Source organism: Sardina pilchardus, chromosome 23 (genome assembly GCF_963854185.1).
Source record: "Sardina pilchardus chromosome 23, fSarPil1.1, whole genome shotgun sequence".
NCBI classification, from domain to species: Eukaryota; Metazoa; Chordata; class Actinopteri; order Clupeiformes; family Clupeidae; genus Sardina; species Sardina pilchardus.
This window is the reverse complement of record NC_085016.1, coordinates 22,622,830-22,645,945: the sequence shown is the minus strand read 5'-3', so window position 1 is coordinate 22,645,945 and position 23,116 is coordinate 22,622,830. Positions and strand designations below refer to the sequence as shown.

At 43.5% G+C, this 23,116-nt stretch overlaps 1 protein-coding gene across 1 annotated transcript in view; it reads right to left on the bottom strand.

Moving 5' to 3' along the window:
- Nucleotides 1-11,505: 11,505 nt before the first annotated feature.
- The window catches only part of LOC134071413 (kinesin heavy chain-like), a 25,198-nt gene continuing 13,587 nt past the window's right edge, over nt 11,506-23,116 (bottom strand). The window contains exons 12-27 of the mRNA XM_062528121.1: nt 22,908-23,086; nt 22,329-22,397; nt 21,544-21,630; nt 21,302-21,421; nt 20,685-20,828; nt 20,218-20,406; nt 19,531-19,648; nt 18,691-18,764; nt 17,993-18,102; nt 17,252-17,353; nt 15,823-15,883; nt 15,427-15,498; nt 14,994-15,098; nt 14,360-14,576; nt 13,814-13,919; nt 11,506-13,409 (exon numbers count right to left, since the gene is read on the bottom strand). Of these exons, the coding sequence (XP_062384105.1) occupies nt 13,822-13,919; nt 14,360-14,576; nt 14,994-15,098; nt 15,427-15,498; nt 15,823-15,883; nt 17,252-17,353; nt 17,993-18,102; nt 18,691-18,764; nt 19,531-19,648; nt 20,218-20,406; nt 20,685-20,828; nt 21,302-21,421; nt 21,544-21,630; nt 22,329-22,397; nt 22,908-23,086 (1,745 nt within the window). The 3' untranslated portion in view covers nt 11,506-13,409; nt 13,814-13,821. The remainder of the gene's footprint in view (nt 13,410-13,813; nt 13,920-14,359; nt 14,577-14,993; nt 15,099-15,426; nt 15,499-15,822; nt 15,884-17,251; nt 17,354-17,992; nt 18,103-18,690; nt 18,765-19,530; nt 19,649-20,217; nt 20,407-20,684; nt 20,829-21,301; nt 21,422-21,543; nt 21,631-22,328; nt 22,398-22,907; nt 23,087-23,116) is intronic.

The following is a 23,116-nucleotide window of genomic DNA, read 5'->3' as shown; positions in this document are numbered from 1 at the left end:
CTCAGTGCAGCGAGTGCTCAAAAACCATAGGCCTATTGAATGTTTCCTTTAATCTCTTTTAGTAGACTAAGTTACATTTTCAAAGATATCAGTTGGATTTGGCCATATGTTTCACAACCGTATCCCTTATCTACAGTTGTTTTAACATCAAGTTTTACCTTAAAATATTCTCTTACAGCGTGTGGAAGAGAGGTTGAATAATCTCTATGCTGTTACTTCGTTTCAACTTTGGGCAGGTCATCGCAATATGTCAATAATCGACGTGAACTTAATTTTGTATCTTTCATGAAACTACACACACCACTCAGCGCAAAGCGATAACATGCAAAAACCTCTTAGAGTACGCTCGAAAAAACCCAGTCAGAGGAGTCCTTCAAGTTGAGTTCAGAAGATCACTAGCATTCATCTGATCACATGGTAAACACACGGAGTGTGCAGCAGCGTTGGTGACGTCAATGCGGGAATGACTCTCCCAATTAGCATATAAGCCTACAATTTCAATGTTGGAGGTGTGTCCGAAGGAAACAAATGACAACACGCGCGAGACTTCACTTTCCTGGTTGAGTGCATGAGGCAGATCAATATGGCATCAGGCTACTCAAGTCTAGTGCATATTTAAACGACATAGCCTAAGTATTACAAATAGGCTGCAACATCGGTCATCTACGGATGGTAAAATATTTGACTATTTGGAAAAGGAATGGTCTGCAAGGCGCAATGCATGCTGAGAGGGCCCTATCCTTCAAAGTTGCGACGACAGTTCATTTGACTGAAAATGGCGGGTCCAAATTTCGGTCGAAATAGAAATAGGCCTAAAAGAAATACAGCTGAGCTGGTTGAACTTCAACAGGAGGAAATAAGATTTTCAATCAAGTGATATCCCTATCTACCAACAAAATGTCCACATATCATTTGAACATCAACTGATGTTGTGAAACCACTCTGATTTTCGTCTACTAGTTTATGTCCACTTTGACACATTTCATGTTATTAAACATAGACTATATTCTATAGGCTATGATGATGTTAAGAACTTAACCAGTCTTAACCTACATAAATTAGGCCTATGTTCACCGGAACAGTAACAAACACTAGTCAACACAGGCGTGCAAATATCTAAGAACGGTCAATGACCCCCAATGATAATGATGAGCAAAAACAAAATACCAAATTGAGCGCACAATCTAGTAAACAGTATGTACTCTTGGTGTATGCTTTATTTGGTTTCAGATCAAACATATTAACAAAAGAAAATGTGGCACTGAAGGAACACAGTCACATTTTTGCTATTTCATTTTGAGTGTGGGAGTGAATGAGGGTGGGTAGGGCATTTTGATGAATCTAGTTCAACTCTGAAACACCTGAATTGACCAAAGATAGGCTACTGTAGCGCACACGCACGCACACACACACACACACACACACACACACACACACACACACACACACACACACACACACACACACTCCATACATGAGTTACACAGCATATAATTGTCTGTAGGCTACATATACAATTAAAAACAGGTGGTGGACACATGTCCATTTTGTGAAAGTCACCCATTCACTGAAATAGGTTGCGCATGTCAAACATTTCAAAGCAGTCCAGGGAGAATGAAGTTGCAAAGATGGTTCTCCATAGATGGGTAGGCTACAGCGCATATGAATGCCTTTATGGGATACGATCCGCAATGTCCATGAGCCTTTTTCCATATTGGTTGACTGAGACCATCCAGGCGACTTCCAAACCTTGAGAGGCCGAGTCCATCTCGGTCACGTCCTCATGTCCTGAGCAACCAACTTCATCTTCTCTCTCTTAAAGGCAGCTGCTGGGAGAGGAGCTTCACGACCATTCTTCTCTCCTGATCTGTGCCTGTAAATGAACACACAGTGAACACTGTGCCTGAGCTCTGTGTGTGTGTGTGTGTGTGTGTGTGTGTGTGTGTGTGTGTGTGTGTGTGTGTGTGTGTGTGTGTGTGTGTGTGTGTGTGTGTGTGTGTGTGTGTGTGTTTTGGTGTAGAGGATATGTGGCAAGAGTAATGCATGTGCTGTAAAGGATTTTCCTCACATTCTGTTGCCATTTCAGAGTATTGTGTGCGTGCGTGCGTGCGTGCATGCGTGCCTACGTCCTCATGCGAGAAAGGGTTCACAAACCTCCCTGAAGTATCTTCAAGCAAGAATTAACTACACACAAAATGTTGCATGGTAAAGTTAACCATCTCATTTCAAAAAAAGGAGGGGGGGGGCTAGGCTACGTAAGGTTCTCAGTGCAGCGAGTGCTCAAAAACCATAGGCCTACTGAATGTTTCATTTAATCTCTTTTAGTAGACTAAGTTACATTTTCAAAGCTATCAGTTGGATTTGGCCATATGTTTCACAATCGTATCCCTTATCTACAGTTGTTTTGACATCAAGTCTTCCCTTAAAATATTCTCTTTCAGCGTGTGGAAGAGAGGTCGAAAAATCTCTATGCTGTTACTTCGTTTCAACTTCGGGCAGGCCATCGAGATGTGTCAATTTTCAGCGTGAGCTTAATTTGTATTTTTCATGAAACTACACACACCACTCGACGTAATGCGAGAAAATGCAAATATCTTTTATGCTACGCCCGAAACAAAACTGTCAGAGAAGTTCCACATCAATAGCCCGTAACTTTCAGCCTTTCAGACGGCAGCGGCTGGACTGCCGAGTGCTGTACCCGTGATGCTAAAACAGGTTTCAGCCTACCAGTTGCACCGCCTACATCATAGAATGCGTGGGATATTAATAACCGCACAATCGGTTGCCGGAGAGCCCTGCAAGTGTCAACACGCGACACTTCACTTTTCTGGTTGAGTGCATGAGGCAGATCAATTTATATGGCATCAGGCTACTCAAGTCTAGTGCATATTTAAACGACTTAGCCTAAGTATTACAAATAGGCTGCAACATCGGTCACCTACGGATGGTAAAATATTTGGCGATTTGGAAAAGGAATGGTCTGCATGGCGCAATGCATGCTGAGAGGGCCCTATCCTTCAAAGCTGCGACGACAGTTCATTTGACTGAAAATGACGGGTCCAAATTTCAGTCGAAATAGAGATAGGCCTATAAGAAATATAGCTGAGCTGGTTGAACTTCAACAGGAGGAAATAAGATTTTCAATCAAGTGATATCCCTATCTACCAACAAAATGGCCACATATAATTTGAACATCAACTGATGTTGTGAAGCCACTTTGATTTTCGTCTACTGGTTTATGTCCACTTTGACACATTTCATGTTATTAAACATAGACTATATTCTATAGACTATGATGATGTTAATAACTTAACCAGTCTTAACCTACATAAATTAGGCCTATGTTCACCGGAACAGTAACAAACACCAGTCAACACAGGCGTGCAAATATCTAAGAACGGTCAATGACCCCCAATGATAATGATGAGCAAAAACAAAATACCAAATTGAGTATGTACTCTTGGTGTATGCTTTATTTGGTTTCAGATCAAACATATTAACAAAAGAAAATGTGGCGCTGAAGGAACACAGTCACATTTTTGCTATTTCATTTTGAGTGTGGGAATGAATGGGGGTGTGTAGGGTATTTTGATGAATCTAGTTCAACTCTGAAACACCTGAATTGACCAAAGATAGGCTACTTTAGTGCACAAACAAACACACACACACACACACACACACACACACTTTCCATACATGAGTTACACAGCATATAATTGACTGTAGGCTACATATACAATTAAAAACAGGTGGCAGACTGTCCATTTTGTGAAAGTCACCCATTCACTGAAATAGGCTGCGCATGTCAAACATTTCAAAGCAGTCCAGGGAGAATGAAGTTGCAAAGATGGTTCTCCATAGATGGGTAGGCTACAGCGCATATGAATGCCTTTAAGGCATATGATCCGCAATGTCCATGAGCCTTTTTCCATATTGGTTGACTGAGACCATCCAGGCGACTTCCAAACCTTGAGAGGCCGAGTCCATCTCGGTCACGTCCTCATGTCCTGAGCAACCAACTTCATCTTCTCTCTCTTAAAGGCAGCTGCTGGGAGAGGAGCTTCACGACCATTCTTCTCTCCTGATCTGTGCCTGTAAATGAACACACAGTGAACACTGTGCCTGAGCTCTGTGTGTGTGTGTGTGTGTGTGTGTGTGTGTGTGTGTGTGTGTGTGTGTGTGTGTGTGTGTGTGTGTGTGTGTGTGTGTGTGTGTGTGTGTTTTGGTGTAGAGGATATGTGGCAAGAGTAATGCATGTGCTGTAAAGGATTTTCCTCACATTCTGTTGCCATTTCAGAGTATTGTGTGCGTGCGTGCGTGCGTGCATGCGTGCCTACGTCCTCATGCGAGAAAGGGTTCACAAACCTCCCTGAAGTATCTTCAAGCAAGAATTAACTACACACAAAATGTTGCATGGTAAAGTTAACCATCTCATTTCAAAAAAAGGAGGGGGGGGGGGCTAGGCTACGTAAGGTTCTCTGTGCAGCGAGTGCTCAAAAACCATAGGCCTACTGAATGTTTCATTTAATCTCTTTTAGTAGACTAAGTTACATTTTCAAAGCTATCAGTTGGATTTGGCCATATGTTTCACAATCGTATCCCTTATCTACAGTTGTTTTGACATCAAGTCTTCCCTTAAAATATTCTCTTTCAGCGTGTGGAAGAGAGGTCGAAAAATCTCTATGCTGTTACTTCGTTTCAACTTCGGGCAGGCCATCGAGATGTGTCAATTTTCAGCGTGAGCTTAATTTGTATTTTTCATGAAACTACACACACCACTCGACGTAATGCGAGAAAATGCAAATATCTTTTATGCTACGCCCGAAACAAAACTGTCAGAGAAGTTCCACATCAATAGCCCGTAACTTTCAGCCTTTCAGACGGCAGCGGCTGGACTGCCGAGTGCTGTACCCGTGATGCTAAAACAGGTTTCAGCCTACCAGTGGCACCGCCTACATCATAGAATGCGTGGGATATTAATAACCGCACAATCGGTTGCCGGAGAGCCCTGCAAGTGTCAACACGCGACACTTCACTTTTCTGGTTGAGTGCATGAGGCAGATCAATTTATATGGCATCAGGCTACTCAAGTCTAGTGCATATTTAAACGACTTAGCCTAAGTATTACAAATAGGCTGCAACATCGGTCACCTACGGATGGTAAAATATTTGGCGATTTGGAAAAGGAATGGTCTGCATGGCGCAATGCATGCTGAGAGGGCCCTATCCTTCAAAGCTGCGACGACAGTTCATTTGACTGAAAATGACGGGTCCAAATTTCAGTCGAAATAGAGATAGGCCTATAAGAAATATAGCTGAGCTGGTTGAACTTCAACAGGAGGAAATACGATTTTCAATCAAGTGATATCCCTATCTACCAACAAAATGGTCACATATAATTTGAACATCAACTGATGTTGTGAAACCACTTTGATTTTCGTCTACTGGTTTATGTCCACTTTGACACATTTCATGTTATTAAACATAGACTATATTCTATAGACTATGATGATGTTAATAACTTAACCAGTCTTAACCTACATAAATTAGGCCTATGTTCACCGGAACAGTAACAAACACCAGTCAACACAGGCGTGCAAATATCTAAGAACGGTCAATGACCCCCAATGATAATGATGAGCAAAAACAAAATACCAAATTGAGTATGTACTCTTGGTGTATGCTTTATTTGGTTTCAGATCAAACATATTAACAAAAGAAAATGTGGCGCTGAAGGAACACAGTCACATTTTTGCTATTTCATTTTGAGTGTGGGAGTAAATGGGGGTGTGTAGGGTATTTTGATGAATCTAGTTCAACTCTGAAACACCTGAATTGACCAAAGATAGGCTACTTTAGCGCACACACACACACACACACACACACTTTCCATACATGAGTTACACAGCATATAATTGACTGTAGGCTACATATACAATTAAAAACAGGTGGCAGACTGTCCATTTTGTGAAAGTCACCCATTCACTGAAATAGGCTGCGCATGTCAAACATTTCAAAGCATTCCAGGGAGAATGAAGTTGCAAAGATGGTTCTCCATAGATGGGTAGGCTACAGCGCATATGAATGCCTTTAAGGCATATGATCCGCAATGTCCATGAGCTTTTTTCCATATTGGTTGACTGAGACCATCCAGGCGACTTCCAAACCTTGAGAGGCCGAGTCCATCTCGGTCACGTCCTCATGTCCTGAGCAACCAACTTCATCTTCTCTCTCTTAAAGGCAGCTGCTGGGAGAGGAGCTTCACGACCATTCTTCTCTCCTGATCTGTGCCTGTAAATGAACACACAGTGAACACTGTGCCTGAGCTCTGTGTGTGTGTGTGTGTGTGTGTGTGTGTGTGTGTGTGTGTGTGTGTGTGTGTGTGTTTTGGTGTAGAGGATATGTGGCAATAGTAATGCATGTGCTGTAAAGGATTTTCCTCACATTCTGTTGCCATTTCAGAGTATTGTGTGCGTGCGTGCGTGCGTGCATGCGTGCCTACGTCCTCATGCGAGAAAGGGTTCACAAACCTCCCTGAAGTATCTTCAAGCAAGAATTAACTACACACAAAATGTTGCATGGTAAAGTTAACCATCTCATTTCAAAAAAAGGAGGGGGGGGGGGGGGCTAGGCTACGTAAGGTTCTCAGTGCAGCGAGTGCTCAAAAACCATAGGCCTACTGAATGTTTCTTTTAATCTCTTTTAGTAGACTAAGTTACATTTTCAAAGCTATCAGTTGGATTTGGCCATATGTTTCACAATCGTATCCCTTATCTACAGTTGTTTTGACATCAAGTCTTCCCTTAAAATATTCTCTTTAAGCGTGTGGAAGAGAGGTCGAAAAATCTCTATGCTGTTACTTCGTTTCAACTTCGGGCAGGCCATCGAGATGTGTCAATTTTCAGCGTGAGTTTAATCCGCATTTTTCATGACACTACACACGCCACTCGACGTAATGCGAGAAGATGCAAATATCTTTTATGCTACGCCCGAAACAAGGCTGTCGGAGAAGTCCCACATCAATAGCCCGCAACTTTCAGCCTTTCAGACGGCAACGGCTGGACTGTCAAGCGCTGTACCCGTGATGCTAAAACAGGTTTCAGCCTATCAGCGGCTCCGCCTCCATCATGGAAGGCGTGGGATATCAAAATACGCACGATTAATTGTCGGAGAGCCCTACAAGTGTCAACACGCGACACTTCACTTTTCTGGTTGAGTGCATGAGGCAGATCAATTTATATGGCATCAGGCTACTCAAGTCTAGTGCATATTTAAACGACTTAGCCTAAGTATTACAAATAGGCTGCAACATCGGTCACCTACGGATGGTAAAATATTTGGCGATTTGGAAAAAAAGGAATGGTCTGCATGGCGCAATGCATGCTGAGAGGGCCCTATCCTTCAAAGCTGCGACGACAGTTCATTTGACTGAAAATGACGGGTCCAAATTTCAGTCGAAATAGAGATAGGCCTATAAGAAATATATCTGAGCTGGTTGAACTTCAACAGGAGGAAATAAGATTTTCAATCAAGTGATATCCCTATCTACCAACAAAATGGCCACATATAATTTGAACATCAACGGATGTTGTGAAACCACTTTGATTTTCGTCTACTGGTTTATGTCCACTTTGACACATTTCATGTTATTAAACATAGACTATATTCTATAGACTATGATGATGTTAATAACTTAACCAGTCTTAACCTACATAAATTAGGCCTATGTTCACCGGAACAGTAACAAACACCAGTCAACACTGGTAAGGCGTGCAAATATCTAAGAACGGTCAATGACCCCCTGGGAGAATGCTGGGAGAGGAGCTTCACGACCATTCTTCTCTCCTGATCTGTGCCTGTAAATGAACACACAGTGAACACTGTGTCTGAGCTCTGTGGGAGGCGGCTGTGGAGGGTTACAGCTGACCTAGTTATGAGGTGTGAGCTGCAGGCTGATCACTTCAGGAATATTTAACAAATTAATGCAGTTCAGGAAAGAGGGCCTCAGTGTATCACAGCCACACACTGAAAACAAATCAGGTGTCAAGGACATTCATTAACACACAAGGGAACATTTTCTGAAAGAAAATCATTGAGTCAAATCTGTCCTACACACTATTTTCGGCATACATGCATCAACACTACAGTAATACTGCTTCTTTGTGGCTGAATAAGGTGGTTAATTGGACAGGGTAAAACCTACAGTAGGCTACGACAATCCAATAATGGTCACTACCCAACTTTCCTCAGTAGTAGTAGTACTATTTGGGACATTTTTGTATCACGAATAGTAAGTGAGGTAATTTGCATATTTAAGTAAATTAGCAGATATATGTTAATGAAGATAATATACAGTTTGACTGTAGGTAGACAGAGCTATGTCTGGCCTCAACATATTTACAATTTAATCAAAGAATTATACAAAACTAGAAATGCAATTCTGAGGAATTACACGAGGAGACGCATGATGCATGAATCTGCTGGTTATGGTGTTGGTGGGTGGGGCTATTGAGCTGACTGAAAGCTGGTTGGTAGGGTAATTGTGACAACTGCATGGGTGCTTTTGGAGAAACCAAATTTAAAGCTGTGACAAGGCATTCTTGAGATATAACATTCAAGGTGTTTTTGACCTTGGCATTTGACCATTGACCTCCAACATCAATTTACTTAATCTTTGAGTCCATATAAACACTCACGCCAAAGTTCAGGCATGTACATTAAGGCATTCATGAGATATCACACTCAGAGTATTCATGAACTTGACTTTTGACCTCCAGCATCACTTTGAGTCCATATAACCAAAGATCATTAAGGGGCGGAGCAAGATACTTCATGAGAAGCCACTTCCTGGAACCCGAATCGCAAGAGGGGGGGTCAAAATCCCCCTTTATGCAGAGCAGAGGCAGCAACTGTTCCATTGAAGTCTATGGACATAGATCAGAATTTCAACTATATGCTAAAATCTCCATTCTCTAGAGTTAGGAATGTGAATTTTGGGCACGGTTTCATGACCCTCAACCCCTTCTGACCACTTCAGGTGCCTTTTCAGCATTTTTGAGCATTCCCGTCTGGAGAAAATCAACTTTATATCAAGTGTGCCCCTCTTGTTTATTCTGCTTATTGGCCGGTTGCTACGTACGCTCTACCTTGACAACACATTAGCCAGCCAGCTGAACCAAATCCTGATTTGTGCTAACGACGATCAGATGGCGCTGGGGTAACTTAATGAGAGCAGCGACATATTTCCATTATTCCATTGATGTTTTTATTCAATTCCTTGAAATGTATGCTTTGTGTGTGTTACTTCCATATTAGAACTAATAAATGTAGAGGGCTTGAAAGAGCAGCAAGATTATTTTGGAACATCATCAAGCATTGATAATCGAGTGCTTGATTTTGTACACCTGTGGAAAGGGACCTGATGAAACCCATGAATACGTCTGACACGCAATGACGCGCCTCTTTATGCAGAGGAAGTGATCCCCGTTTTGCGCCCATAGACATGAACTACGACGACGTATCTTGCTACGCCTTAAGGATCTTTGATATAACTCCATGACCAAATTATCCATATCATTGAATGCATTGGTGTTGTTGATACATGAAAGTCAGAGGCAATTAAATGGGTAAACTTCACCACACAATAACAAACAACAATAGACAATAACAACCAGCCTTAAAGGTAAATATGTCATATTTTATTTGGTTACATTTGAACATTTAAAATGAATCAACACCATGCAGTCAGCATCAGTCTACCCCACTGCTTCCTCTAGCTGCGTTCTCTAAGCCGCTGCATCGTCGCCACTTTGCATGTTAACACCAGACCCTGCGGCGAGGGGGAGACACACACCCAGTCCCAACCAGGGGTGCGTTTCCCAAAAACCATAGTTGCTAACCTGTTAGCAACTTAGTTGGTTGGCAATGGGAAATTGCATTGAAAACAACAACGTTGCTAACTTAGCTAACTTGCTAACTTAGTTAGCAACTATGGTTTTGGGAAACGTTGCCCAGTGCCACAGTATTAAAGCGCAGTATGCCACTGTTTTCATTACAGCAGGTTACAGAAGCATAAGCATGTAGACAACTAAAGCGAGACAGTGGAGCACTGGGGAACACTAGCAGACAGGATGGGAGAAGTTCTAAACACTAGAGAGAGAGAGAAGGGGAGGGCTGGGGTGAGGGGTCAAAGGTTAAAGGTTAAAGTGGACTGTGTGTGAGATGACTGAGGAAGCATTGTTGGATTGAAACAGAGCTGCTGGGTCTATATACATTCAGATTTTGTCATTTAGATATTCAGGGCAGTTAGAGAGACCTTCACGGCTACTACGCCCTGGGGCTCTTGCAGTAGAAATAAATTAGAAAGAAAAAAGAAAAACAATGAAAGCGATAAAAAAAAAAGCAGAAAGTGGCAGTTTCATATGCAGGCAGTAAACTACTCAGTGAAAGTGAAAGAGGAAAGAAAATTATTCCTAAATAAGGTTACTCAAAAATAAGCAGCATGTCCCATAGGCCTACACATAGTCATCATCACTGAAAACTTCTGATGAATTTTATGTCTATTTTCAAGTTACTCTACTTTGATAACTAAGTGAATTACATACCGTTGATAACTACCTCAATCCAATCCCTAAATCCAGAGTCAGACACATCCAAATTTAGACACATCTGATAACCAAATTACTGTACGTACATCCAGTGAAGCATAAGAGAGAGTGAGAGCTTCTTTGTTGATTCTGAATGAAGGCACTGGGGTTAGGCTTAACATGAAACCATTTCTTCTCCATTGCAGTGATTTAGACACTAATTAATTACCTTTGGGTCTCTGCCTAGTCACTATAAGCATGAACAGAATTGCCACCGATATCAAGTCCATTGTTTTTTTAACATACTGTTTACAACTCCATTGTTTAATTTTGACTGTAAATGCCTGTCCAACACATACACAACGCTGATCAGAGTGACGTGGACATCCACGCATTGCATTGGAAATAAGTAGAGTTTATAAGCTAATAAGCGTTAGCTTACTCTCTTTCTTACACTGCAGGACTGTCTGACTGGTTGATCAGCATCTCTGCAACAGTAAAGCTAGAACAGTTTACAGATTTCCTATGATGGACAGCCATTTATTTCAACATCAACTGATGTCACTATGATTTCAAATGTCATTTTTTACAGTAATCGGAGTGAAGAGTATAATCTGTTTGTTTATTTGCATGTAACTACACTCACTGACAGACCCACTGACAGAGATGGAAAACCTGGCTTCAGAAAGCAAAAATCCTACCATGTACTGGACTGGTTCTGTCTGTGTATCTAAAACAGGAGATTTCACTAATTAGCGCATCTATCTGGCTGAACAGTTGCGCTAATAAGAATTAGCTGGTTTAGTGAAAAAATATAGAGACGGACTTTCACTTTCTGAAGCCGGGTTTCCTCTGCTCAGGAAAGGATCTGGCCCTACGCTAGCCCTTATCTGGCCCTAAGATGGCTTAGAGCTGGCCCTTATCTGGCCCTAAGATGGCTCAGATCTGGCACACGGTCTGGGTCTGGCTCAGATCCACTCCATAGTCATGTGTGCTGCTGATGATCAGCACACAAACCATACGCTACATCTGACAGCAGGTCCCACCATGTCTCAACAAACTTGCTAAAACTACTACTACGTTTGTTGTTGTTGACCCTGATTTCTTAGAACAATTCTCAGGGGGTGATGCTCTTCAGATCAGTAGAGTAACCAAGCCAAGAAATTATGCTCTGCTACGTGCCAACCTTCCCTTGGTTTGGGTAATAAGCTTAAAAAGCAGAGGGAGGGTTCCCCCCCTGTGGTCCAGGGTTAGAGGCTGTTTCAAAGTCTACGCAAGATACAAGCACGTTACGTGGGTGTATTGGGCTAAACGTAAAGGGCTTGACGTAGCAAAATGTCTTTTAGTGACACAGCACAAGTGCGATGTCATGCGTTTCTGATGGCGTATGCATTGCCTGCATAGACTATGAGAAGGCTGTTCAATACGTATAAGCCTTGCGTATACAACTGTGTTCATGGTATAGCTTGCGTAGGCTATGAAATGGCTCTTAGATTACAGTGTGAAGGGCAACTCACCATTCAAACTGTACAGTACCCCATTATCACAGCAAACGCATAAAACACAGGCTCTTCCCTGGGTGTACATGCTCTGTGAGGGACTACAACATCTGCAAGTTATATCAATAATTAAAGATACAGTACATCAAATTAACAGTGTAAGTGGAAACCAAATATACAGAACGAAACAAAACCAAAAAGGTACACTCATAGCCATTTCCGTAAATGTATATCTTTGTAACAGTGCAAAATGAAGTACAGGCAACATCAATTAGAGTGAAATACATTACATCAGTTGCATCTACATTCGGTACATACTCCTTTGGGTCTTCCTGTATGGGCTATACCATCATTACTATAATGGAGGGGGGATGGGAAGGTTATCTGGGTATTTACAGACATTATGCCTTCTGAGTACATTAAACTACACTATGAGAAGGGTATGGCGTATGCAGATTCTTCCAGGTTGGCACTAAGAAATCAGATGCTAACTACTAATGTTGTCTCTTATGCTTAGATATAGCGTCTTCAAATCCAGTAAGGGTCTGTCAGTATCTATAATGGTCTGCCACTGTCTCTTACACATGACTTTAGTTCAAATATAACTGAGCAGGTGTGTGGATGATAATTCCTCACTGTGTACTGTTCATTTCTAGCTATAATTATTCAAAATGGTTCAATCCATTTCCTGATATAAGCATATACCTCTACAGCCTGAGATCGCAGAGCAAGCTTTGTCTCCTTAATGTCTGGCCTTATTCCCACTCTGTATCAAATCTTTCGTCTTCCTGAGGTTGCCCATGTCAGACGCAGGTCGACATACAGTATCTACTCTGTGAATGCCACATGTCATGATGCCTGGACTGGGCTACTGATGCCCTCTAGTGTCCGACTGTGATACTGATGTGTTGTGTGCATCAGTATCAAAGTCTACCGCTAGTAGGAATGAAAGAAAGGCCTGCTCTGCACACTACTACACCACACATAACATAATAACCCACTGAGGACGAGGCGCTGAACCTGCCCAAGTTCTTCTGAATGCATAAATCTCTTGGCATGTAGAGTGGTTGTTGGATGTCCGTGGTATAGGTACTGTATGGCCAGTGAGCATGAGCGAGCTTGTCCTCTTTACGGAGACTGCTGTGTGTGTGTGTGTGTGTGTGTGTGTGTGTGTGTGTGTGTGTGTGTGTGTGTGTGTGTGTGTGTGTGTGTGTGTGTATGTGTGTGTGTGTTGGGGGTGGGGTGGATGGAGTTACTGGTTGAAGCACAGCGCAGTGTTAAGAGGGGTGGGGGGGGTCTGGGCATGCTTACACCAGGAGAGTCCCTGCAGCAAGAGAAGAGGGGGAACAGAGAGAGGAGAGATTCATTTATATTGCTGCTTACACATTCAGTTTCATTCATTCTGCCTACGCACACAGTTTTTGGTGGCGGTGGTAGTACTCAATATAATTCATGGCTGAGCTGACAAACGTGTTTGACTGCCCTCTGGAGGCGAAAAAAGGTGAGGGGGAAAAAATACTGTCCGTCTTCATTTACATAATACTATACACTGTGTGTATGTATAACATACAGTATGCAGTGCCTGTCTTAATGTAAATATGCCATACGTACTGTGTGTATGTATAACATACAGTGTGTAGTGCCTGTTTTAATGGAAGTATACCATACATACTGTGTATATGTATAGCATGCCTAGTGCCTGTCTTAATGTAAAAACACCATACGTACTGTGTGGCTCAGTTGCTGTTGTGGGTGTAGTGGTAGACGGTTCCTCCACCCCTGATGGAGAGGGGGGTGGGGGAGGAGTGGTGGTGCCCTGCCCTGATGGGTTTGGCTGGAAAACACATCATTACACATTATATTAAAATATTATAATTAACATTATATAAACATTATTATCAATATTATTATCATATTAACATATTACTACGCTTGCGTTATAAACATTATATTAACAAATTACAGCACTAGCGTTATAAACATTATATTAACACATTACAGCACTAGCGTTATAAAGATTATATTAACACATTACAGCACTAGCATTACTATAGCAGCCAAAAACGTTTATATTATTATATTACCCTATAAGACACAATGTCTAGAAATGATGAGCTCTTCTGGTAGTTGATGGTTCCACACAGTTTGTGTGTGTGTGTGTGTGTGTGTGTGTGTGTGTGTGTGTGTGTGTGTGTGTGTGTGTGTGTGTGTGTGTGTGTGTATGCATGTATGTGTATATGTGTGTGTGTGTGTGTGTGTGTGTGTGTGGCTCACCGATCTGAGCCGAGTGGCCCCTGCGAGCCATGTTCTTGGCGCGGACGGCGTCCTTGATGCGGTCCACCTCGGTCTGGTAGCGCTTGCGGTCCCTCATGGCGTTCTCCTTGGCCTCCTTGAGCGCCGACTCCAGGGCCTTGACCCGCTCGGCCGTGGCCCGCAGACGCTTCTCCAGCTTGGGCAGCTCGCAGCGCAGGTCGGCGTTATCACGCACCAGCTGCAGGAAGGACACGCAGAGGTCAGAGGGCAAAGGTCAAAGGTCAGTGGAGCAGGGTTGAGGTCGTCCACACTTGGAAGTAGTTTAAGTTTAATGCCATATCAGCATCTACAGCATGGAACATTTTTTGATAAAACAATATTAAAGTAAATGTAAATTAGGTTTATATGCCAAGTATACTTGTGTATAGGAAGGAATTTAGTCTCTGCATTTATCCCATCGTGAATTAGTGAACAAGTAGGCCAAGTATTATGTTTAGATACTTGACCTCCAGTACCACAGACCACAGTACTCTATATCAATCCTATGTTCCTATAACTTGGACTTGAATGGGAGGAGAGTTCGCTAGAGCTGAGATCCGTGGGTGCCAGCGTTTCTTACTAGCACGCCTCTTAAGGCGCCAGGTGTCATCCGTACCTGCTTGTGAACTTTAGTGAGCTGTTCCAGATTGTTCTCCAGGAAGGAGATCTTCTGTTTCTGTGCAGCGCTGCCTACGCCGTCCTCACAGTCCATCTCTGCACTCTGTGACACACACACACACACACACAGACACAGGCAAGTACACACACATGCACATACATGCACACAGACACACACACACACACACACACACACACACACACACACACACATTCCGTCAGTCATACACATGAATACACCAACAGCTATCAACACTGAAATCACTGTCCTGTTCTACTAGCTTTATCTTAATAATAGTGTCAGGTAGTGATGCAGTGGCACACCTAATGCATAAATCTTAACCGTACACTCTCACACACACACACACACACACAGCTGACTGATACACATCGGAGTATCTGAGGCTGAGGACAAAGAAGACAACACCTACCTTCTTGACCCTCATGGTCAGGTCCTGGACGAAGAGCTTGCGCAGGTTATGCAGCGTCTGCAGCTCTTTGGCCTGAAGAGGAGCAAACAGTAGCACAGTCTGGGCTTAGCATTCATTTCACTCTGCTTTGGCTGTCAGGATTTATGTTCATTTAGTTTTATTTAGACTTAGTTATTGTGTGTGTTTGTTTTCATTGTTGATTTAGATAAGGACAGTGCATATCAATGAACACCAGTACAAGTACACAGTTGTATGAGTTAGCACCATGGCTAGTTTTCATCTAGAGTGAGATGAGATGATTGTCATTAAACAAGTCATTGTGTGGAGTGAAATGATTGTCAAACATTATGATGATTATCAAATGTTAGGATGATTATTAAATGTTGTTAAACTCACCACAGTCTCCTCGAGCCCCTTCAGGTCCTGCCTGGCTACCTCCTGCTTCTCATTGATCATTCTGGCGGAAAAAAAGACCAATCACAAGAGCAATGCATGTAACATAGACAGTATATACAGTCTAGTATACTTGGTATTTGGGATCTCACACTTAAACCATAAAACTCAAGTATTTTTCAATGACTTCCCAGGCCCCAGACCTTCAAATTGGAGAACCCAACATGGCAGTTTGAGACGCAAATAAATGACTGGTTAATTAAAGCTTCTCATGGATCATGGTGATGGAAGAAAGACCAATGACATGGGTACTGAATGTGCTGTATCCAGCACAAGGGAACCATAAAACATGGTAGAGATGTCTCGTCAGGTACAGATACAAATATAGCCTTTCCATCGGCAATCTCCTCAAGATCAAACACTGTATGGCAGAGTGAGGTAAAATCCCTGGAGAACTCAATGTCACCAGTTTCTTTATTAAAGAATATGTTTTGGGCTTTTTGCCTTTATCGTACAGCACAGTGAAGACACTAAAGTGAGTCAGAGTGAAATGGGGCGGGACCAGGAAATGACTCTGGTTGGACTTGACCGGACCTGAATGAGGTAACCCTGTAACGAGTTTTGCTGCTTGGTCTTCAATAAGAGAAGGTAGAAACAGTGATTTCTATCACACTACTCGGAGCTATTAAAATGATCAATTATCAAGTTATTGGGTTCTTCAAGACCTGATATGGCAGTGTGAGGTAAGAGCCCTGTAGAGCAGCGAGGCCTTGAGGTAATGTTGCGTTCCAGTGCAATGGGACGTGGGACTTATCCTACCTCCAACTAAGAAAAGTGCACTGGAATGCCTGTCGAAGTGGAACCTCCTACCAGCAAAGTCGGGGGAGCTCGACCTACCTATTATGGCGTGAAATGTTGTCATTATTACCTGTTAGAATGAAAATATATGGGTAAAAGTTTACCCAGTTACCCTACATGGCGATACGCAGCACTTTTACAGCTCCAGAACAGTTGGTGAAGATGTTTTAGTTAGGAGACCGCTATGTGTCAACCACTGTTATCCAGTGTGTCCATGCTTTCTGTTTACATTCCACTTCAATTACCTGGAACTCTTTAAAGTACGAGCTAGTACACTTCAGGTAGGATAAGTCCCACGTCCCATTGCATTTGAACGCAGCATAAGAACCCTTTAGCCTTGTAGGGGGTCATCCCTATGTTCCCCAGGTCCTATGTTCCCCAGTTTAGGGTCCTATGTTCCCCGGTCGCAATACATACCGTGGAACATACTGTAGGACCCTTTTTGGGAAAAGCGGGGAACCTAGGACCCTTCTTAACAAAGTGGGGAACATAGGACCCGGAGAACATAGGTACGTTCCCCCTTGTAGCAGTGTGAGGTAAGGGCCATGTAGTGAAGCCGTGAGGAGAAACTCACATGAGCTGCTGCAACTTCTGGTCCTTCTCCTGCTCCTCCATCTTGAGCTTCTCGTAGTCGGACATGAGCTTCTTCTGCTCCAGCAGCAGGCTCTCGTTCAGACTGCACACAGAGAGGGATACCTTTACAGTAAAGACATTCAGAAAGCACTGCAAACGGAGAGCATTTCCTCTTCAGCTAGGCAGAGCTGCTAATTAGTGAGATCACCTGTGTTAAGTGCACAGGTAGAATCAATACATGGTTGGATTTTTACTTTCTGAAGCTGGACTTTTCCACCTCTGATGGGGATTGGACCCTCAAGTTTTCTGGTTACTGCATGCTAGCCCAGCTCCTTAGTCACTACCAGCCTTACTGCATGCTAGCCCAGCTCCTTAGTCATTACCAGCCTTACTGCATGCTAGCCCAGCTCCTTAGCCACTAAAAAACAACACAAGTTGTGTTATTTTCAACACATATTGTGTAACAAATAACAAAAGCAATGTGTTGAAAACAACACAAAGAGTGTTGTCCTTACCTAAACACATCAATGTGTTATTTCCAACACATCCTTTTGAGAGTGTACCAGCCTTCCTACCCCCCTTGTTGCACTTACTGTAACCCTGAGTTGCTCTGACGGAGACTGGCTGGCCCTCGTGATAATTGACATGTCAGTCGTTTCGGATAAAAGTGTCATCCAAATGAGTAAGTATAAAGTATCATGGATGTTCTAAATTTGATGTGTCTCGTGACAGGCCGTCTTACTCTTTGAGCTCGTCCAGCATCCTCTGCTTGACGGCCACCTCGTCCCTGAGGCGGGACAGCTGCTTCTGGTGGGTGTCCCGATGGTTGACCATCTGCTCGTCCAACGACTTCTGCAGGACAGACACAGCAACACAGCACACCGTAAATCATCATAGTTTCATGAAGCAACATAGCACACAGTCAATCATCATAGTTTCATGAAGCAACACAGCACACTGTCATGCAGTCATCATAGTTTCATGAAGCAACACAGCACACTGTCAATTGGCTTCCTACATCCTTGAAAGCATTTTTTAAACGTTTTTCACCTCTGATGAAGACAGAATTGGGAACAAATGGCTTAATGACTCAGTGACTCATAACTGTCATTCGCTCTGCGTGCCCTGTTCTCTGTGAACGTTTTTCTCTGTAACATGGTGATGTGCACTGGCTGCGCTAATTCCATCAGTGATGAGGTGGGGCTAGTGTTGGGAAGGCCGGCAGGGTGTTTCAGAAACCAGACTCTTCCAAACCTTAACAGGATTACATCTTCCGCACTTCCTGGACTGCAGGAACTGATGTGTGTTTGCGTGTGTGTGGTGTGTGTGTGTGTGTGTGTGTGTGTGTGTGTCTGTGTCCATGTGTGTGTGTGTGTGTGTGTGCGTGTCTCTCTGTGTGCCTTTGTGTGTGTATTTCAGTAAATTACTGATCATCATTACCTTAATTTCCTCGCCATCCTGCAGCCGATCTATGTCCTTCTCGTTCTCCATGCCAGAGACCTCATGCATCTTCTCTGTGGTGAAAACATGAGCACAAATAACAAAGATTAAAGCCTTAGCCGTGGAGCAACATTTGAATTAGATTTGGAGCTGTGTGTGTGTGTGTGTGTGTGTGTGTGTGTGTGTGTGTGTGTGTGTGTGTCTGTGTCTGTGTCTGTGTCTGTGTCTGTGTCTGTGTGTGTGTGTGTGTGTGTGTGTGTGTGTGTGTGTGTGTCTGTGTGTGTGTGTGTGTGTGTGAGTGAGAGAGAGAGAGAGAGCGAGAGAGTGAAACAAAGTGATTTATTGCTATCACAACTCAAAGCTACAGTTGGCAAGAGCTGCTAATCAAGCTAATGCTAGTCAGTGAACAGGAAATAACCATCTCTTCTCTCTCTTCTGCTCCACCCACCCCACCTCAGGCACCGCACTGTCATGCCATCAAGGACTATTCAAAAAGGCACCGCACTGTAATGCCATCAAGGACTATTCAAAAAGGCATGGACCACTGTAATGCCATCAAGGACTATTCAAAAAGCAGGGTTCTGAAGTCTCACACAATGGTAGTAGTGGTAGTGTGCAGGTCTATTGCCCTATGAAAATTGCATAATATCTAATGACCTACTGTACCTACTCAAATTGTCACTGTTTTTTTTGCATATCTTGAAAAATTAGTTTGTCTTATAAAATTGTGTGCTCGGTTGACTAAACTTTGCTCTGTCCTATGTTCCCCTGTCCCATACAAAGAGGGGAACATAGGACCCGGGAACATACTGTAGGTACGCTCCCGGTTGAGGAACCCACCTTGGCCCTGCAGCTTGGCGAGTTCCTCGGTGAGAACGTCCTGGTTCTCCTCCAGCTGCCTCTTCTTCTCCTCCATGTTCTGCATGTAGTCCGTCAAGGACTTGATCTTGGCCTGGTGCTGGAACCACAGTAAGGGGGGCAAAGGTCAAAGGTCACCATCTCAAGGGTCATCATGAACGCAAAACAGAACAGAACACCACACCAGAACTCACCGGTGTGAGTTAGTGTGACCTAATGAAGATAAGCGCTTATATTCTTTTATTTACACTTCTTCATCTTGTAAGTCAAATGTGCTATTGTGTTACATTGTGTTACATTGTGTTACATGTTCCAAATGTAAAGCACTTTGAGCTGCATTCTGTGTGTGAAAGTGCTATACAAATAAAGGTTATTGTTATTATTATTATTATTATTATTATTATTATGGACTCTCATACTCCGAAACATTATTTATACCGTCTGTGCACGTACTTGAATGTACGCAGAACTCTCGGTTCTGGTGTAGCCAGCTCCATTGATCATAATGGAAGCTAATTGTTGCAGCATATAGTACACTCAGCAAACAGGGACGTGGTTGCTAACCTGTTAGCAGCTTAGTTGGTTGGCAATGGGAAAATGCACTGCAACCAACAAAGTTGCTAACTTCGTTATGCTCTCTCTCTCTCACACACACACACACACAAACACCTGGGCGATGAGGAGTTGGCAGGAGGCAAGCTCCTTCTCATTGGCCTGCATCTTGCGGCTGGTGTCGGCCTGCGCGGTCTCCAGCTGCTTGCTGCGGTTGACCAGAGACTTGACCTCCGACTTCATCTTGCTGATGTAGAGGCGCGCCATGGTGAACTCCTCCTCCAGCGCACCGTTGGGCTCCGACGTCTGTGGGGCACACACACAGGATCAGCACTGTGTGTGAGTGTGTGTGAGGCACACAATATGCGCATGCGTGTGTGTGTGTGTGTGTAGGTGAACTCCTCTTCTAACAAGATCAGCAACAATGCAAAACAGCAGGGCAAGGACCTCTGCTTGTGTGCAACTGAAATGAGTGTGTGTGAGACAGAAAATGAGTGTGTGTTTGAGTGTGTGTGTGTGTGTGTGTGTGTGTGTGTGTGTGTGTGTGTGTGTGTGTGTGTGTGTGTGTGTGTGTGTGTCCTCACCTTCATGTCGTTGGTGCCGATGATGCCCCCAATCTCGCTGAGGTCTCTGAGCAGCAGGTTGAGCACCTCTGCTGCCCTCTTCCTCTGGTGACTGCTGAGCTCCTGCAGCTGAGCCAGCTCCTTCTGGACCGCACCCAGCACCGCCTGGACAACACACACACACACATACATACACACACACACACACACACACAGGTACATATACATACACACACACACACACGCACACACACGCACACACACACAAATGAAATTAACATATGCACAACTTTTCACATAAAAATGCAGATCATGCATCCATTGTTATTCAAATGTTCCTTTATCTCCATTGCTTGAGGGGTCCTGGTTGTTCAAGGACTTCTTAGAATTTATGATCATGGGCATGGACTAGCTTTGGTGCAGCTCCTCTCATCCACCTCAAGGTATGCATGTGTGTGTGTGTGTGTGTGTGTGTGTGTGTGTGTGTGTGTATGTGTGTCTCCGTCTTCTGTGTGAGTTCCTCAGTGAGAATTTCATTGGTGCAGCTCCCTTCCTCCACCTCCTTGTGTGTGTGTGTGTGTGTGTGTGTATGTGTGTGTTTGTATGTGTGTGTATGTGTGTGTGTGTGTCTCTCTCACCGTCTTCTGTGAAAGCTCCTCTGTGAGTATCTCGTTGGCGCGGCTGAACTCCTCCACCTCCTGGCTCTTCTGGTCGTAGTTGACGGCCAGCTCCTCCAGGGCCTGCAGCACCTCCTTCACCTAATAATAATAATAATAATAACAATAATATTAGCAATAATAATAATAACAATAATAATAATAAGAAGAAGAAATGTAGGGTGTGAATGTGTGTGTGTGTGTGTGTGTGTATCCTCCTTCACCTCCTCCTTGGCCGCCTCGTTCTCCTGCTGCAGCCGGCCCAGCTCTTCCTGGATCTTATCGTAGTCGCGCCGCGTGGATGCTAGGAGCTGCAGGAGCACACACACACACACACACACACACACAAACACACACACACACATAGCAGACACAGGGCACACATACATACACTTTAAGATATGGGGTCATGTGTAAAGCTTCATGTTTTACAGTAGATGCATAGCTTTTCATTAATGAAGAGAAAAAAGATTCTCAAAGAAAAAGAAGGCCAAGTGAGGCAATTGTATTCATTTCTTTCAATTCTATTCCATAGCCATTAGGTGGCGCTGAAAACAACATCCAATCTCCTGCATAAAGGTTAACTACTGTGGAATGGATGACTACTCCATACTACACGTATACATGGAAAGTCATCCAATCTTCTGCATGAAGGTTAACTACTGTGGAATGGACGACTGAGAAGTCTTCAAGATAGATTGTACAGTACCTCAGGCCTCTACTCCATACTACACGTATAAATTGAAAGTCGGAGACTAAAAGATAGATCACCTCGTGCTACACATGACATTACATTACATTACATTTAGTAGAAGCTTTTTTTCTTCAAAGTGACTTACATACTGTATGTCAATTATATTACAAGGGATTACATTATCATTACATTGTCCCCTTGGTGTTAGGTGCCTTTCTCAAGGGCACAACAGTGGAAGCCAGGCTACTGCACGCTAGCCCAGCTGCTTAACCACTACACGCATCCATGGAAAGTAGGGACAAAGAGATAGATCACCTCATCCTGGTCCAGCATCTGCTCCTTAAGCTTCTCAGCAAGCTGGCTCTGCTGGTTAATTTCATCATCCTGAGACACACACACACACACACACACACACACACACACGCACATACATAAATAGAAGATTTAGTTATTGAAGGACACCTAGTATCTCTTTGGCCTGTTGTGTGCTGCAAGTTGGAGTCATGCTGTCAGTGTTTTCTAACCTTGTCATCAAGCTGCTAGTGGAGGTTGTGTTTTGTGTGTGTGTGTGTGTGTGTGTGAGAGAGTGTACAGTATGCATGTTTTCTAACCTTGTCAGAACATGTGACCAGTGACCTTGTCTTGACCTTGTTTCTAGAGGTTGTATTGTGCTGGATATGTGTGTGTGTGTGTGTGTGTGTGTGTGTGTGTGTGTGTGTGTGTGTGTGTGTGTGTGTGTGTGTGTGTTTATGTGTGTATTTGTAGATATATGTGTGTGTGTGCTTGTATTTGTATTTGGATGTGTGTGTGTGTGTGTGTGTGGTGTGTGTGTGTGTGTGTGCAGTGCGTGCAGTGCTTGCGTGGGTGTGTGTGTGTGTTTGTGTGTTTTCTGACCTTGTCGTCCATCTGCTTGTAGAGGTTGCGGATCTCCTCCTCATATTTGTTCTTCTCCTCGGTGGACACCAGAGTGACCACTGGCGGGGCCAGGTTATCGATGATGGGCGTGTTATCACACGTCTCAATGGTTTTCTGCTCCTTAGAGCTCAACTGCTCATTCTCTGGAACATTCTCACCTGGAGGAGGAAAAGATGGAGGGAGGGAGG